At 35.1% G+C, this 19,138-nt stretch overlaps 1 protein-coding gene across 9 annotated transcripts in view; it reads right to left on the minus strand.

The window, feature by feature from the left end:
• The window catches only part of Kiaa2026 (KIAA2026 ortholog), a 77,772-nt gene that overhangs the window by 23,246 nt on the left and 35,388 nt on the right, over positions 1–19,138 (minus strand). For all 9 annotated transcript variants that reach the window (XR_004386812.1, XR_004386814.1, XR_004386811.1 and 6 more), the window contains exon 4: positions 8,257–8,336. Coding sequence is in view for 5 of the 9 variants with exons in the window: in XM_032891787.1 (XP_032747678.1) it covers positions 8,257–8,336 (80 nt within the window). In the remaining 4 variants the exon portion in view is untranslated. The remainder of the gene's footprint in view (positions 1–8,256; positions 8,337–19,138) is intronic.

The following is a 19,138-nucleotide window of genomic DNA, read 5'->3' on the forward strand; positions in this document are numbered from 1 at the left end:
ACAGCTTGATAACACATAATATAAAACACCCAAAATGTGGTAACAGAAATTACTTAACGTATACTGAAATTAAAACTATTCCTCCACAATAATAAAAGGACAGCTCTATGGTTAATATCTTGAGATATTTACTTGTTGTGATGTATGAACTCCAGGCTCCCTATAAAATAGGCTAGAGTTCACACTGGTAGTCTCACCCTGCACTCTCACCTCACACTTGCGTCATGGTCCTGTTGCTTTCTTGTTATTACTAACTCTCAGCCCAGAATGACAAAGATCTGGAAACTCATTAGATTTTATAAGTTACCGAATCACCTGTAAGAATAACCCCACCATGCAGTCTCCGAGAAGGTGAGACACAAGCCTGCAAGTGGCACCATCCCTTTGCCTTCAGGCTTGCTGCCTATACACTTTAACTAAGTTACTGTTATTGGCAGTTGTACTGAAGGAGGACTAAAACCATGTGTGATACAGTCAACCGATAGGAACACAATTAAGTATATTTAAGCCTTTAATAAGTTTTACTGTTGATTTTGTTTTTTTAAAGAAAGGGTGCTATATGTAGCCCTGGCTTGTCTCAAACTTTGATGTACTTGTTCAGCCACCCAGTGCTAGATTTCAGACATGTGTCATCCAGCCCAACTGAGCTTAACAGGCTTTAATAAAAACATCTTTACGACAGTATCTATTTCCTTCTATAATTGTGTGGTTCATTTTATTTTACTTTGGTCAACACTGGCAAATGACCAAAATGATGAATTCTTATTTATTAACTGACCTAGCCTGGCTTAACTAAAGTTTTATAAACTGAAGATTAAGAAATACTAACAAAAATATTAACTACTCCATATGGTTCCTGTAAAATTATACTGTGTTTGTCCAGTGAGTTTAATACATTTAACCATTTCCTAAAATAATTTAAGATCATCTATTTTTAAAAAAAGTAATAGAAAATTCAGAAGCAAAACTACATCTACACAGACAAAAAGTTTCAGATCCAAGAAAATCTTGTGATATTTATACTGTATAACTTAAAATATGCTATATATTTATAAATTATCAGTAACCTTTATTAGTGTGATTATTACATTCACTGATGCAAAGTTACCGTTTTCTTAAAAGCACACATTCTTTCATTAGAAAATCAGACAAAAGAAAATCAGGCAAAATGGATCACGACAAGTTAACTGTTAGTTGTTGTTATGTAATTAAAAACTGGACACTGGAAATGCTTTAAATTAGGCTAAAACCTTAAGAAAATTTGAAATGCATTTATTTGTAAAAATGGCAAAATGGTTCAACCTAAGATATTAAAAACATATCACATGTTATACCATAATTAGTATTAACAATTACTTATTAGACATATCTGAAAAACTTCAAATTCATTGATAAAGCAGGGCAAGTAAATAGTGAAGCAATCCAAATTAAACAATTAGGACTGGGGATGTGCTCAGTGGTGGAGTATTTGTAACGCACAAAACCAAAAGCAACTTCAGAGTAGAAAATATTAAAACAGTATCAAGTAGGAGAGTACAACTGATAATTATTAGAAATCATATATTCTAATTTGCTAAATCTGGTTATGAAGGAAATGGTATCAAACAGTACACTGGTCATCTAGGTAAGAACATCTACAATTAGATAACATTTTCAGCTTGTCGTGTATCTATGAAGCCACACAGCAATGTCAGTTTTCCAGTGGGTTTAATGAGTGCCCACTGGGGACTTAAACTTCTCTGCACTCCAGTCTGTTGTTACTACTGCCATGCCATATTTGTCCTTTTTCACTGAACTTGGTGTATTGGTTAATATTATAGCATATATTTTTTCATTTACCTATGGTAAGGCCCAGAGTCATTTTCCTTATATTCTAGGTATCGCACTTAAAATGATTAAGAGCATGTTTTATGTGTAGTTTGTAGAATTTTACAGAACAATGAAGGCTTATACCCAACAAACTAAACAGATCCTAAAAAAGTTTGAAAGATCTTTCAATTATCAGTTACTCATGACATCAACTACTAATTATATTTCATCTACTGTAAAACAACTGAGGCCAAAGCATTATTAAAAACTATATAAAGTAACACCTCTAAGTGGCTTACCTAGTAGTTAATAATCTGTGTTAAATCAACTCTTCTCAAATTTCAGTGTGTATACAATGCAGGGGAACCTTGGTAGTTTTGGATTTAGTATGTTTTACATCTGACAAGTTTATAGTTAAGAGTCAGTGGGTCACGCATGTACTTAATGACTGTGAATTATATACAGCACAGCTACTGAGACACTGAAACATTCAGGTGCTATGTAGCTAATGAAAATAAAAATTCACAATTTCCAAATTTAAGGACTGGGCTATTTTTAGAATAATGTTACTTTTTAAAAAAAGATTTATTTATTTACTATATATAAGTACACTGTAGCTGTCTTCAGACATACCAGCAGAGGGCATCAGATCTCATTAAAGATGGTTGTGAGCCACCATGTGGTTGCTGGGATTTGAACCCAGGTCCTCTGGAAGAACAGTCAGTGCTCTTAACAACTGAGCCATTTCTCCAGCCCTAGGATAATGTTCTTAAAGTAAATCACCTTATCTAAGTCCTAAGTGTAATTTTTAATAAAAATTTGAGGATCAGAATATTTTTAGTGGCATTTATCTTGAGGCTGCATTAAAATAACTCAATACCTATATAATAATTTCAATTGTTGTGGAGATAGGATCTTACTACACAGTGCAAGATGCCCTTAAAATTATGTAGCCAAGGCTAGTCTCAGCCTTTCAAGTGCTGGGGTTACAGATACGTGCTATTACAACCAGGCCTGACTTATACTCTTAATATACAATCATATTCTTCATATTTTATATACCTAATGCATGCCTATCATACAATACACAAAATTATGCAAAACTATTACAAAATTCTGGAGTAGAAACAATTTGATTCATGCCAATTGTACATCACATATAACTCAATGCTTTCTTTTTTAAGAATGAAAATCTTCAATTTCAAGTGGTAATTCTATTAAAACTAGAATCAGCACAGTAAAAATTCATTTCAGTAGGGAGAACAAATACATTTAGTAAGGACAAAGAAAGACATCTCATTAAATCCTCTTCTTGTTAGTATTAATTTAGAAAAGTGTTTCTGAGACACAGGGCCTCCTGGGTGAAAAAGAAAGAAGCTGAGCTGGGATTCCCACCTGGCCAGGCACACAAACCCCTGGAGCCTTTCCTTCACACTCCAGAGGTTACTGCTGCCTTCCTTCCCAGGGAGAATCTAAGAGTAACACACTCCCATTAAAGTAAGCCTTTACCTGACTGAATCAAGGCTGAGCCTCAATCAACCAATTTACGTATGAAAGGGACTGAAATGAGGTAACTTGGTTCGAGGCTTAGAGCCGGCTAGACAGGTATAGCGTCAACTGACACATAAGAACTAAAAGCTAAGATGTGAAGTGACTGAGAGTGTGATGCATTGGTAGAGGAGACTACAGAATTCTAAACTCCTTCTACTAGGTCATATGCTGAGGGCTCTTTCTAAACAAAATAAAAATCTTAAGAACTAGCAACAATTGAACACAGAGTTTTAGGATAAAATTCATAATGTATTACTTTCATTGACAGTACTGAAAGACCGTCTCTTCAACTAAAAAAATTATACATGAATATATGTATTAGGAAAAGGAAAGTATTTTTTAAATAAAAGAATTTCATGAGTGTATCTCAGAGACTTATACAATAAAGATTTCCTTATCACTTCAGTCACTAAAATCATGTCATTTTGGTAGACCCACTCTAGGTTTGAAAGATACTTTCGAATAAGACAAAATAAAAAAAGTAGGTCATATTTAAAAGTAAAGGGGAAATCATGGTGAAAAGTAAAAACAATTATGTTCAAACAAAATGGGTCATTCTCAATACTGTTCTAATAAAAGGCCCTACAATTATAAAATCTGTAACTCTAACACCAACTGGAATACAAGTTAGAAATGCACATAATAGTCAAACAAAATTATATTAACAGTTGTTAAGAAAATGCTAACAGGAAAATTACATATTTCTTATGATCACTATGCCACATCAGCGAGGACAACACATAACAACAAATACTCACTTTACGAGAAAACAAAATAATTCTGAAAAACAAGTTAACGAAATATTTAACAATACTATGTAATTAAAAATGTTTTTCTAATGCCTTATATTAAATAAAATTGAAAGGTTTTTAAAGAGGTTAAAAAAAATCTCAATTTATAAATAAAAAACCCCTAAGTTGAAAATACATAATTTAAGAAGTTGCGATTAAAATATGACTTAATCTATAGATCTTTATAACATAGGAAAGTTAAACACTAATTTGAATTTTAGTCTCAATTTGTTATATGAAGACAATACTTAACCTGTAGAACGAGTCACGCATACAGATCAGATGCTAAGTACACACTCAGTAAAAAAGTATTTTGTGTATACTTATATGTGGTAGAATTACCAATGAGAGGGGAAAAACATGGTAAGTAAAGGCCTCTTAATTATGTGTGTTTAAGAGACTACCAAGTGTGGGAGTGCCTGTGGAGGTCAGAGGGTGGCACAGGAGCCAGTGGAGCCAGCATTACAAGCACCGAGTCACATGACATGGCACTGCAGACAGAACCTGTGTCTTCTGAAGAACAGCAAGTGCTCTTAGCGGCCAAGCCACTGCTCCAGTCTCTACTTACTAAAATTTTAAGAAATTATTTTGACTATTTTTCATTGTGTGTGAGTGTGTGTGCGTGTGTGCGCGTGTGTGTGTGTACAAGTGCCTACAGAGGTCAGAGGCATTAGATCCTCGGGAGCTAACGCTACGGCAGGCAGTTGTGAGCAGCCTGATTATAAAATGCCAGAATCTGAACTCAGATCCTCTGAAAGAGCACACTTTTTAACTAATGAACCATTTTTTCCAACTCCTCTTTAATTATTTTTAAAAATGTGGAATTACTGGGACTTGATACATCAAGTTAAAAATACTTCCTAACTTAATTTAGCACAAAAAGATTTTATATACGATTACACTTTCCAAATACCGAACAAAAGAAAGGGTCTTGGGGGGCAGTCAACTTTATTAGGAAAAATGATAAAAAAACTCCCACAATTCTGCTGATATGCCACTGTATACTAACAAAATAAGTAAGTCAGTCTAAGTTCTCTCTCTCTGGGTCAGATATATTGTCTTTTTACTTTAAAATTCTTACAGTTTCCATCATGTGCTATTTTAATAAGACCAGATTCAAGGTTTATTTTAATGTCCTAAGTAGCTGGAAAAGTGCTAAAGTCAGCAATCGATGCTCTTAAGGAAAATCCTAATTAATTTTCCTACTTAAAATGCAGTATTTTTCAACAGAAGTCTCTATGCCTGTTTGGAAAATAAAATGCAAGAACAGCTAGAACAGTAAGCTCTAGCAATGTAATGGCTACTACCATACCTCTGTGCAGAAGAAGAACTGGACTTAGAGAGGGTTAAATAACTTAGCTAAGGTGATGGAATGGTCAGATGGTAGGCTTGGCATTCAAACTCAAATAGCCTAGTTCCAGAGTCCACATGCTTCAACTACTAGAGCATTACTAATACCCACTACTCACTTAGGGTCTCTGGAGGATAAAACCTACAAATCTTTACTTTTAATAAAGGCACCAGATTATTTATATCATTTATATTTATATTATTAATATTTACAAACGTTAACAGGGAAGGGCATAGCTCTTAGGAAAAAGTAACACAGACGCCGATAGTTTCTTTGCAATACACACACACACAAAATAAACCCAAAGCCATTATCTCAATGTCCCTGGTGCATATATGTTCTAAATATATATGAAGACATTTTTTGAACTCCAAGTTTTATAGTGTTCACACGAACATGAATTCTTATGAAGCAACTAAAGGACGCAAATTTCTAGCTTTTAACAAGTCAACATAAACACTGTCAAGAAGTTAAAGTCAAAACAGGCTTCACTTTTTTAGATCATTAAGACTTAAAAAATTTAATCCTTTACACTGTTTCTTTCTAAGCGTATTTTTTATCAGTTAAAAATCAGCCTTTTGGTAAATAGGTCAGGTTTTATAAAAACAATCAAATATTTATGCACCAAAGTTTTCTTTATTTTCAGTAGTAAGAATGAATATTTTAGTTTAGAATGGCTCCTTAGGTCTACAAAGTATTTTATGTTCATTACTAACATAAGATGCTAACTATCTTACCAGGACTTTCAGGAAGAAATGAATCCACCCTTTGTTAGATAATAACTGCTATCTATCTTATGTGGGCGAGTATTTGCCTTCATGTGTGTATGCCACACATGTGCCTACCACCCTTGGAGGCTAGAAGAAGGTGCTGGATGCCCAGGCACTGGAGTTACAGATGGTTGTGAGCCACCATGTAGACACCGGGAACCAAACTTAAGTCCTCTGCAAGTACAGCTGAGCCATTTCCCTAGCCTCTTTATCTCTGTTTTAGAAGTCAGTTTCAAGTTCTCTTCATGAATCATAACACGGTATTCACACTGTAAACTAGAAGTAAGAGCTACCTTAGCCCACTACAGACTCACAAACAAGACATGCGTGCGTGCACACACACTCCACAGTACTCCTCTACCCCTTATACCTTAAGAACCAGGAAAGGGATGACTTTATTTTGAACCACAGCTCAATTTAACAAAACATGTACTTTTGACCTTAAATTTCTGAGCAATAAGCAGATGGTCAATAACTGACTAGAAGTATCACTTACAACAATGTTTCCATGAGCCAGAGTAAAAAACACAATTTACTGTGCATGTCAACACAGAGTCAACTATAACCAAAGTTTCATAATACTTATGACTGACTATACACATTCATGATATTATATGTGGCACACTGATTATATGTGATATGCTAACAAATTCTTTTTTAATTTTGATAACTTAAAAAAGAAATGTAACCCACTGAGTTGATTTTATATATCACTAATAGTACCCATAACTGTACAAAGCTTTAATTATACAAAGTGTTACTATTACATACAAAGTCCACTTACAAAAATACCAAAAATGGATGCACCACTCTGTCTTAAGCTCTTTACAGTTCTATATTAAAAAACTGGGGAGAAAATGAGTGGGAGAAACAACATAGGCTAGCATGATTACCAGCATGAAGATAAAACAGTACCTTGCCTAGCAAGCGCAAGGCCCTGGGTTCGGTCCCCAGCTCCGAAAAAAAAAAAAAAAGAAAAAAGAAAAAAAAAAAAAGATAAAACAGTACATGATTAACATGTTACAAGAAATGAATGGAAGGATGGCCTCCAGCCAAATTAATATACAATCCAATAAGTTGTATTTTACTGGATATCCTGTATTCATCCCAATGACATTAAAGCATTCTACTATAAAATATGTATTTTCTTTTTACTGTTTAAGGGTATCTGATTTTTATCAATTTCAACTTCCCCTAAATAAGACTTTTACTGAAAATAGTGGTATAATACTGCTATACAGTATTTTTCTTGCCCCCTATAATTTTATAACTACTTAAGACCTACAAATTCAATTATATCACTTTTATTTTATGAGCTTATAAAACTTTTAGAAATAGACTGGCTATAATACTATAAACATTTTTAAACAAAGTCATTTGTTGAAAAAATAATTATTGTATAAATAGAAAATAAAAGCACAATTATGATGAGATTCCTTATTTTCAGTATCAGTACTTCACATATGGCAGCAAATTTTTTTTTTTGCAGAATTGTTAAAGACTTTTATATTTAGCTTTTACTGAATACAGTTTACTTATAGTTAAGAGTTAAAATACTATTTTCAAGTTAGTCAGTATACCATTTCTATACTAGTTAAACTACATAAGAATAGATTATCAGAGTAGTATCACTATATACAAAACAAGATATTTTCCTTAGGAGACTCATTTACATATTTGTTTGTATGTACTCAGGAATCCATGCAAATGGACATAAAGAAGATATTTGTATATACACTTGGTTAAACTTCATCTACAAAAGTCAGTATAGTTTCGAAACTAAAAATACCAAAGTTTATAGACATAAAGAGGTTTAAAAGATAACATTTTGCCTACATCAATCTGTACTTTAAAGAAAAACACATTGCTAGAAACAGTCATTACACCTTTGTAGTTTCTTGAAAATCAGCCATTTTCACAAGGAATGGAGCCAAAACAAAAAAAATTAATCGGAAAAACATGTTAACAATATTGAAACATTTACCTGAAACTCCGGCACAGCAGGTGACTTTGTGACAGTTTTCCTCTTCTTTGTGATTGCTTTTTTAGATATGGATTTTTTTCCTTTCAAGATTAAAAGAGAAAAACTTCATAATGCTGTTTACAGCACCTTATTAACAGAAACCAAATTACATAGAGCCTTGAAAGTTAAACTGTAACTAACAGATGGTTGCTAGAAGTCGAGTGAAAATGATGAATCAAACAAGCCTCAGAGAAAGCAAATATTAAACTGTAACTACCCGTAACAGACACATTAACAATGCTGCCCATTTATATAAGAACCAAAGCGATTACACTTTTCGAGGTAATGCATAAACATTTGAGTTTATTAAAAGGAGTAGGTACAAAAGCCACAAAACTACTTAGTTAAAAATCTACACTCACAGCTCACTAAGACTGCACAGAAAAGAGCCTTACCTGAACAGTGACCTCTTCAGTTAGGAACCATTTTATCTAAAGATTATGGAAAGCTCGACCAAAAGGGAAAACCCCTTAGTGACATTAGGATGCCACCTTTTTAGCTCTGCATTTGTCTAATGTATTTAATATCCAAACTTTAAAAAGTATAATTAGCATACACCCCTGTAATGTGCAACTTGTACTTTGTGCACTCAGAAATCTTGAGGAAAAAATATACCTCATCTTTGAAGAACCCAATTTCTAGAATACATCTCAAGTACTTTTCTACTTCTTTGCATTTAACTATTTTAACTTTGCATGTTAACTATTTAACAAAATAAAACACACAGTTTTGGTAAGGAACATGCTAAAATGCATTTTTCCTTACTTTAATATTGAGGATCTCAATCTCGCATTGTAACCGAGGATGGCCTCATACATACGAGCTATCATATCTCCTTGTATGTAATTATCAAATAACGAATTTAATTGTGGGCTGGAGAAATGGCTCAGGGGTTTTAAAAGCACTGGCTACAGAGGATCTGGGTTCCATTCCCAACAATCCTGTACAGTGGCTTATAACTCTATTTCCATGAGATCATTGTCTTCTGGCCTTCCCAGACACTGCATACACATGGTGTAGAGACATACATGCAGGCAAAACATGCATACATGTAATAAAAATGAAATAATACTTATTAAATGTACAACAAATGCTATATACAAGACACTAGCTGAGGGCAATAAAAGACTTTTTTTTTTTTTTTTTCGAGCTGGGGACCGAACCTAGGCGACAATAAAGACTTATCAAGTGGAGATCTTGTCTTCTAGGAGTTTATGATCTTTAGGAGCATGAAAATGTTTCTGTCCATTTTTTTTTTTTTTGGTGTCAACTGGTTTTAAATCCAAAGTCTTGTGCATGTTGGGCAACTGTTTTACCTCAGAGCAACATTTGCATTCCTTCTTTGTTAATATAATATAAATGTTGTTTTCTGTATTACCTTTCAATGAAATCACAAAATTATAACTTAGATATTCCCTAAATTTGACTCAAAATGCTTATATACTATGAATAACTGAACTATGTGAATTTTGAGGAGCTTACGTTCATACAAATTTCAGTTTGGTTTTAATTGAATGACTGTATGACTACACAATACACACTGGCTTGCTCACCACCACTAGCTGCTTCTGTGTTACACTGCTACCTTATGACAGCACCAAGTCTCGGAAACTAGACTAGTGTGCTAGTAAAATGAGGACAGCTCGGGAAGAAATGACTAAATTCTTAGTGTCTGTAAAACAGCTAACTTAAGGAGTTTTCAAAATATGAACACCAAGATGCCTTTTCTATTTACCATTTTAAAGTTTTCAGATTTTATATTTTATGCATATGAATGATTTGCTGCATGTATGTACCTGTGTACTTCATTTGTGCTTGATACCCAAAGGTGTCAGAAGATGTGGCTGAATCCCCTTGGACTGGAGAACCAGAACACTGACTCACAATATGGATCCAAGTTCCTTTTAGTTGTTCCCTCATCCATTAATCTATTTTATTTATTCATTCACTTTATATCCAGTCGCTGCCCCTTCTATGCCCCCTCACAAAGCCCCTCCTCCCAGTCCTCTTCCCCTTCTCCTCTCAGAGAGTAGAGCCCCCCCTTTGGAGTATCCCCAACCCAGGCACATCAAGTCTCTGCGGGGTTAGGTACACTCTTTCCCACTGAGGCCAGACAAGGGGGACCAGGATCCATAGGCTCTTTGGTTGTTGGTTCAGTCTGAGAGCCCCGCTTCCCCTAGAGACCACATTCTTTAAAGTAAGTGTTCTTAACTACTGAGTCATCTAACTCACTTATAAGGTTCATAGGACAAGATCTGCTAAGTAAAAGTAAATTTGCCTTGCATTTTGTGGAGAGACTTTTAAAACACAATTTGAACAAAAGGAAACTCTCCCTCAGTCCTTTCTTTTACTGCTCTATCAGGCTTGCAGTTCAGATTATTTGTTTAGATAATGTCTCTTGTATCCCAGGGTAGCTTAGATCTGAGTCCAAGATGACCCTGCATTTCTGGTCCTCCTGCCTCCAACTACTGAATTATAAGCATATACCATTATTTTAAAAAGTTATTTATTTAGTGTGATATGTGTTCATCTATGTGGTAGTCATGTGCCACAGACCCTTGTGGGGGTCAGAGGACAACTAGTGGGAGTGTGTAGGTTCTAGCACTTTTTTTTTTTTTGGTTTGGGTTTTTTGCCATTTAGTCCTAACTGTTTCCAAACGCCTGGCAATTCTGCTACCACAATTTCCTTTGTTTTGGGTTGACATTCGTAAACTAAATGCCATTTGTACCATGCTGGGCATCATGCACAGGCTACATGAACGCTACACACGCATTTTACCAACTGAGCTACATCCTCAGTCCCTCTAACTTCAAATTACTCATTTGACTCTGTAAATACAGACACCGTTAACAGTCAAACACATTTCATATTGTTTCATAGACTTCAACTCGTAGTAAATTCTTAATAATTCTAGCAGCCATTTTCTGTGAGTGAACTTAGGAAATTATGTGGCTACTTCCTTCGGTCATTAGGCTGATTACTTGTTATTAAGTTCCTGGACATACTGCAACATCAGTAATCATGTGGTGGCTTTATTTTATTTTACTTTTTTAATTCTGGAATGAAGTTATATGGACTTGGTTATCTACTACAGCTACCTACTAGCTAGCAACATGACTCTGAGTACGTCAGCAAACAGCTTGTGGAAACGGATTTTTTCCTTCCATAATGTGGATTCTGGATCCTGAACTCAATGATCAGACTTGGTAACAAGTATCTTTAACTGATGTGACTGACGATCCATCTCACCAGGCCCTGAAAATCTTATTTTTAAATCTTACTTCCTTGGTTCTTCTTCATAGCTTTTGTTATTTCCTATGTTCCCTGATATTATCATTTTTTTACATTAATTCCACTAATATAACACCTATCGGTATCAGAACTAAATTTCTGATGATAGAAATTATATACTTTCAATAATACAATGCATAGCTTCCATCAAGTAATCCTTAAATACTAGAATTTCAGTTTTTCATCTGAACTTTTAACAGTATAGTTGTAGAGAAAAGAGGAGGCAAGTTATTTCTTAGCAGTCCTGTTCATCCACTTGTGTCCATTTTGTATTAAAGACTACCCTGAAATTACTATGAGTAATTAATAGTTTTCGGCACTAGGAAATTGAACCCAAGGACACAATGCTTTCTTTGAGCACTCTGCCGCTGAGTTCCATGCCCAGTCCTTCTTTATTGGAGCTAGTCTAGGGTCTTGGTAAATTGCACAGGCTGTTCTTGAACATGAGATCCTATGGCCCCAGCCTCTGTAGCACCTGGAATTATAGGTGGTCATGATCATTCCTGGTTTAATTTTAATTTACACTATTTACCAAAGTTTAAAAATTATTTAACAGTGAACACAAGAGGACTAACATAGTGATTGTATGAGGACTAATATTTATTTGGAACCTATTATATGTCAGATGTACTAAAAATGATTTAATCTAAATTATTTCTCAAAACTGTTGAAAATAGGTAATAAACAATATGTTACGAGAGATAATTAAAGATCAAAAGGACTAGTTAACTTACTCATGTGCCAGTAAGTAAGCACCACCCAGGGATGCTAACTCCAAAGTCCGAGCTCCTTCCACCATGTTATTCTATTTCACAAACATCGCAGCTACCACTGTTGATTCCCACAGTGAGCCAAGTGATAGGCATGATATATTTTTTGAATTTGCTATTCTAATTTATCTTGCTAGTCAAACAGCAAGCTAGATACTCTATTTGCTCATTTTACTAATGAGCAGACAACGAACAGAAATCAAGCTACTATGTTCTGGAACAGATATTAACTATTCTTTCCTTAGTTCAAAACTAAACTGCTTTCTTTCAGACTTAAGCAGGGATGAAATGTGCTTCTGATTGACATCAGAGTAATTTTTTTTTTTTTTAAAAAATCAGGATTAAAAGATTTGGACATTCACCATTGCTTAATACCTTGTGCAACCTCAAAAGTTAGCCTAGATATTTGTTTCCCATGTTTGCTAAAATTCAGGCATAAAATTAAACGTTACTTTTTATATGAAGTATAGGTTAGTAAAAAAGCCACACAGCCATTATTTGGGTTTACTTGGAGAGACTGGCAGTGAAATACAGATACCAGTAGATCTACAACTGAAAAATGGTCCCTTTCTATCAGGCAAATGGTGTCCTCATTCACTGGGCAGACAGCTTTACAAGGAACACATAAACACTGTGAGGGAGAAAGGGCCACCTAACTGGCTTGAGAGGTAAACAGAATCAACTCTGTTTGATTAATGGGGTGAAAGATGCCAGGTCACCTCCCTATCCCAGTTATTTGGTAATTTGTTTCTGCTTCTGAACGAGGATATAACTAACTACCACCAGTAAGTCATTCTCATTGCTTAAACATATGCAATGTTTTTACTCTCAAAGCCCCAAATCACCAGTCCCATAAAACTAAATACAATCTACACCTAAGATTGTGTGTGAATCAGAAATCAGTTTAAAATATAAGCAGAACTTTAAAAAAATGATGCTTGGATGTGTAAAGTTAATTTGTGAATGAAAAACATATAAGAATATCTTAGTAATCCTAACAAAAAACTTTGTAACTAATGTTACAAAAGTATTTCCTTTCTTCTTTCTTTCTTTCTTTTTTTTCCGGAGCTGGGGACCGAATCCAGGGCCTTGTGCTTGCTAGGCAACCGCTCTACCACTGAGCTAAATCCCCAACCTGAGTATTTCTTTTTTTATTTCTGAATTTTTTTAATTTATATTTCAAATGTTATTCCCTTTCCGAGACCCAACCACCCAACTTTTCTGACCTCCCTGCCCTGACATTCCCCTACACTGGAGGGTCCAGCCTTGGCAGGACCATGGACTTCTACTCCTGTTGGTGCCCAACAAGGCCATCCTCTGCTACATATGCAGCTGGAGCCGTGGGTCTGCCCATGTGTGCTCTTTGGATGGTGGTTTAGTGCCCGGGAGCTATGGTTGGTATCACTGTTCTTATGGGGTTGCAGATCCCTTCATCTCCTTCAGTCCTTTCTCTAAGTCCTCCAAAGAAGATCCTGTTCTCAGTTCAATGGTTGGCTAGGAACATTTTCCTCTGTATTTGTCATGCTCTGGCAGAGCCTCTCAGGAGACAGCTATATCAGGCTCCTGTCAGCATGCACTTCTTGGCATCCCCAATAGTGATTGGGTTTGGTGGCTGTGTGTATATGGGCTGGATCCCCAGGATGGGCAGGCTCTGAATGGCCGTACCAGAGTGTTCCTAATGAGGCTTTCTAAAACACCATGGTCAGAACAACTTAAGAAACTAATACTCTACCTAAAAGAAATCTGTAACTAAAAAATATATTATCCTCTAACTGAAGCACAAATGATTTGTCCTTTATGATCTGGAACCAGAAATTCATTCTCCTTTCTTTCATTCTATCCCTTAATCTTTCTTCTCATCCTTCACCTGCTTTTCCATGTTTTCATCCTTAAGCCCACAGGGCTAGTCAAAGACTTTTAACAATTCTTTTCTGGATCTTACCTTTCTGTGGTTTAAAGTACTCCCGTTCTTATTTTTCAGTTAACGAATATTATTAAGTAAGTGGGTAAAAGGCTTAAGTTACTGTTAAAGTAAAAAAAAGATACGCAAGGACACTGTACATGGGTGGTGCTTGGCATATCAAGCCACAGAAATGGAGTTTAATATCTTAAGCTAAGATTATTTAATCTGTAGAAGTTCCTGGACTGCTGTAAGTAACAATTTAATCTAAGCAATTGATTTTCATACCATTCTCCTTGCTTATTAAAAATAATCTTGTCATAATGGCAACTCTTTTACATAATCATACAATATGACTTAAATATCCAATTATTTTTCTCTTTAACTTAGTGTTACATGTTAGTTCTGAGGAAAACTAGAAGGAACTGAAAAATAAAAATAGATGCCAAGTTCTGCTACTTTCTGCACCTCCCCACCTCCCCAAAGATTTATTTTATATGTCTGAGTACACTGTCGAAGTCAGATCCCATTACAGATGGTTGTGAGCCACCATGTGGTTGCTGGGAATTGAACTAAGGACCTCTGGAAGAGCAGTCAGTGCTCTTAACTGCTGAGCCTTCTCTCCAGCCCATGTACACCCTCCTCTTGTAAGAGGGTTTTTTTTTCCGTCAGTGTAATAGAAAAGGTACATGGCATTATTGGTATTTAAGTTTCTCTTCACAGTCATCTTCCAGCTCTTCATTTAAACTCTACCAGCTTCTTCTCATGCCTATTTAATGGTACCCTAACTATCTTTTCAGATTTTTTTCTCTGAATCTTACTACTTATTAGCTATATAACACCAGGCAGGTAAATAGACCTCCTATCTCTCATTTTAAAGACTGTCTATAAAATCTTGGGGCTGCAGAGATGACTCGGCAGCTAAGATCCCTTGCTACTCTCCTGGAGGAGCAGGGTTGAGTCCTCAGCACTCACATATCAGCTCCCAATCACCTCTACCTCCAGTTCCAGTGGATCTAACACCTCTTTTGCCTTCTTCCAGCACAGGTACTGATGTGATGTACATTTATAAAAGCAGGCAGGACACTTACATACATAAAATAAAAATAACAGTAGTCATCTACTTTTCGAATGCTTATGAGTAAGTGAAATAATAAACACAATGCTGAGGAAAAAATAGAAGGGGCTGAAAAAAATGGCATGGGTTTGAGGATGTAGTAACTTTGTGGTTGAACACATCCTGGTATATGCATAAAGACTTGGATTTCATTCCTAGAACTGCAAGATTATAAAAATAATTAGACACTGAGTTCCTTCACTCACAGTCTCTAGTTGGTATTCTAAAAATATGTTCCATGAAGACACATAGTTAGGTTCTAGGCACTATCAATATAGAATTCTACAAACTTCTCACAAAAATGGCCCTGGAAGTAACCAAGTATTATTAATTATATTATTATCAGGTATTTTCTATAAACTGCTTTTTATATATCGGATACATCTTAAATCAAGCTCATTCATTTGCTCTTGGGATCTTGATTCAAATTTTTAAACTACTATCATAGATTCAGAAGAGCTCTCTTACAAAAGGCATATTCTCAAATAGCTTCTAACACTTCAACTTTTACTTTTTATTGTGCTATTTTTTACAACTTCATTAATTGTAACTATCCTTTTGCTCATGAGATGAATCAGTTTTTAACTATTTAAGCCTACTTATTCTTCAAAGTCCTTCATTCTTTGTGAAATCTTCCCACTGGCAAACACTTAGTTTTCCTAATTTTACTGTATAGTCGAATTAAATTGAAAAGACGGCTATCAGTTTTTATTTCAGATTGATTTATTCTCATAAGGTTTTGTCTGCATGTATACTATGTATACTATAGTGTGCCTGGTGCCAGCAGAGGCCAGAAGAGTCTCAGATCCCCTGGAAGTGAAGTTGCAGATGGATGTGAACTCCTTGTGGGTGCTAGGAACTGAATTCAGGTCCTTTGCAAGAATAGCAAGTACTCTTAATAGCTGAGTAATCTCCACAGACCTATATTTACCAACTTTGAACTTAAGTTTCTTAAAATTTTTTTTAAGTTAGAGAGGTGTGGTAGCACATGCCTTTAATCCCAGTACTTAGTATACAAAGGTAGGTGGATCTCTTAGAGTTCAAGACTTGCCTGATCTACAGACACTCTGACACTCTAGAGCTATAAAGCTATAGTGAGACCATGTGTCAAAGAACACACACACACACACACACACACACACACACACACACGCACACGCACAAACACACACACATATTTTGGATCTCAGGAATGAACTCAGGTCAGTCTTCACTCAACTCAGACATCTTGCTGACCATAGTTTCTTAACCTATAAGAAAGTAAGACTGCTTGGCCTTACCTAGCTAAGATCAGTTCAGAGGTATCACAACATGATCTGCTTGAAAAGAATGACTACTGAGGCGGAAAGCTCCTTTAAACTAACTGACTTAACTGGATAACTTAAGATGTGTCTTTTATTACTGTGAATGCATCTTTATATTTTAAATTAGGTTGAGCTATTTGTTTCTCACAATCTGTAACAGTACTAAAACAACCAAAACGTTTAGCAAAGAGGGTAGATCATTACCTACAAAACACATGATGAGCAAAGATTTGTCTATTGCACACCAGTGTTCATATATTCTATAAGGTGAGAATAATGCAAAGCATAAAAAAGTATGTTTACCTTGATCCTATTAAAATATGAGTTAAAACAATATAAAAGATACAAATGGGGAGATGGGGAGATAGCTCAGAGGTTAAGAGCATTAGCTGCTTTTCCAGAGGGCTCGAGTTCAATTCCCAGCAACCACATGGTGGCTCACAACTATCTATAAAGAGTTCTGATGCCCTCTTCTGGTGTGCAGACATATATGCAGACACTATACTGTATAAATAATAAATAAATGTTTGAAAAGATACATAGTAAGAGGCTAATATCACTATCTGGGGAAATCATATATGTTCATTTGTTAAACATTTATTTATTCTTTCTTCTTTTCTTTCTTTTGATTTTTCAAGACAGGCCTCTATGTAGCCCTGACTGCCCTGCAGACCGCTCTGTAGACCAGGCTATCTACAGATTCACTTACCTCTGCCTCCTGAGTGCTGGGAGTAGAGCTCTGCCACCATTTGGCTTATTTAACAGGCTCTTAAATATGGAACTAAGTGCTAGGGATGCAAAACCAGAAGTAATCTTTCAGTCCTCAGGAAAGGAGGATACTCGTCAAAATATTCCAGAAACAACTGTCACTATTAATTATTGTTAAAAAAATGCCTAGTGTTCTAATTATATACAAAAGAGAACTTAGAAAATAATGGAAAGTTTCCTTAAGGAAATGATAAAAGAATGAGGTAATAAGGAATCTTTTTTAAAAAATTAATTTTTACTTAATAGTAGATAGAAAATGCACTGCTTTTGCATTTCTACTAATAACAATAATAACTTTAAAAAGAATTTGCCATGGCTGGAAAGATGGCTCAGTAGTTAAGAGCATTAGCTATTCTTCCAGAGGATCACCATTTCATTCTCAGCACACACATGGCAGCTCACAACTGTGTCACTACAGTTCCTGGGGATTTGATACCTCAGACAGACATACATATAGGCAAAACATCAATGCACATTTAAAAAAAAAAAAAAAGAAGAATCTGTCTTTTTTTTAAACTTTAGTATTTTTTCCTCTAAAAAATTATTTCTATTTAGTGCTACATGTGTGTGTACAGTTGGTCATTTATGACTGGATAATCTATCAGTGGAGGTGGGCATGAGGCTCATGTCCGGAAAAGGCCGATTCTCCTTAGCACCAGTTAATTGCCTGCAACTCTTTTCATCTAGTGACAGGGCCTTCAGAGATACTTAATGGACTGAGCAAGTGTGTGTGTGTGTGTGTGTGTGTGTGTGTGTGTGTGTGTGTGTGTGTGTGTGTGTGTGTGTGTGTGTGTGTGTGTGTGTATGAGTGTAACAATAATTAAAGAAAAGGTCAGGAAGTTGAAAGGGATTGGGGGGCGACATGGGAAATGTGTAGAATGGAAATGATGTGTATTTTCTACATAATCATGTATAACATTTTCAAAAAGGTAATAAAATCAATATAAAAATATCTCTATTCTCAGTCAGTCCTAGTTGCTAGGCTTAAATGAAAGAGATAAAAGGCACAATTTAGAAAACAGAAATAACCACCCAACTCTGAAAAGCAGATAAAATGTTTTAAAAATTACAAAACTGGATCACAGTGCACTAAAATTATCAAATCATTCAAATGGAGTTGACTTTGTACCTTCTATTAAAAAAATCATCTCCTGTCACAACAATAAGTTTAATTAAAATTTAGAACTATCTAGAATTTAAAGCCTAGAGTAATCATCATGCTGTGGACTAGATAACCACATGTAGAGTTTGGTCCACTCTAAGTGCACATTCATAAATCAGTCATGGATAACATAGCTTATCCCAAAGAATGCTCTATAAAGCACATAAGCTATCCATTATTTGAAAAAGTTATGTGTCCGGACAAATTTGAAGAGAATACTATATTAACCAAAATTATTTTCTTTCCTTTGAAGTTTTCCATAATTGCTAATATACAGGCCCCCCAAATCATTTGTCTAAAATTTTAAGTTTAAAAAAGGGTCTGAAAATATAATAATAATTTATATGCTTGACAAATTCTTCCCTGAACTATTATAAGTATTTAAAAACAATTTTCATTTCATCTGATCTAACCACCCACAAGCCCTATTAGGGATGTTATTTAATACTAGATACACGATGATATCCCTTTAAAATCTAAACGTTTTTTAAATTTCAAAATAAATAAATATGATAGGAGTTACCCAGAAA

Source organism: Rattus rattus, chromosome 2, assembly GCF_011064425.1.
Source record: "Rattus rattus isolate New Zealand chromosome 2, Rrattus_CSIRO_v1, whole genome shotgun sequence".
Classification (NCBI taxonomy): domain Eukaryota; kingdom Metazoa; phylum Chordata; class Mammalia; order Rodentia; family Muridae; genus Rattus; species Rattus rattus.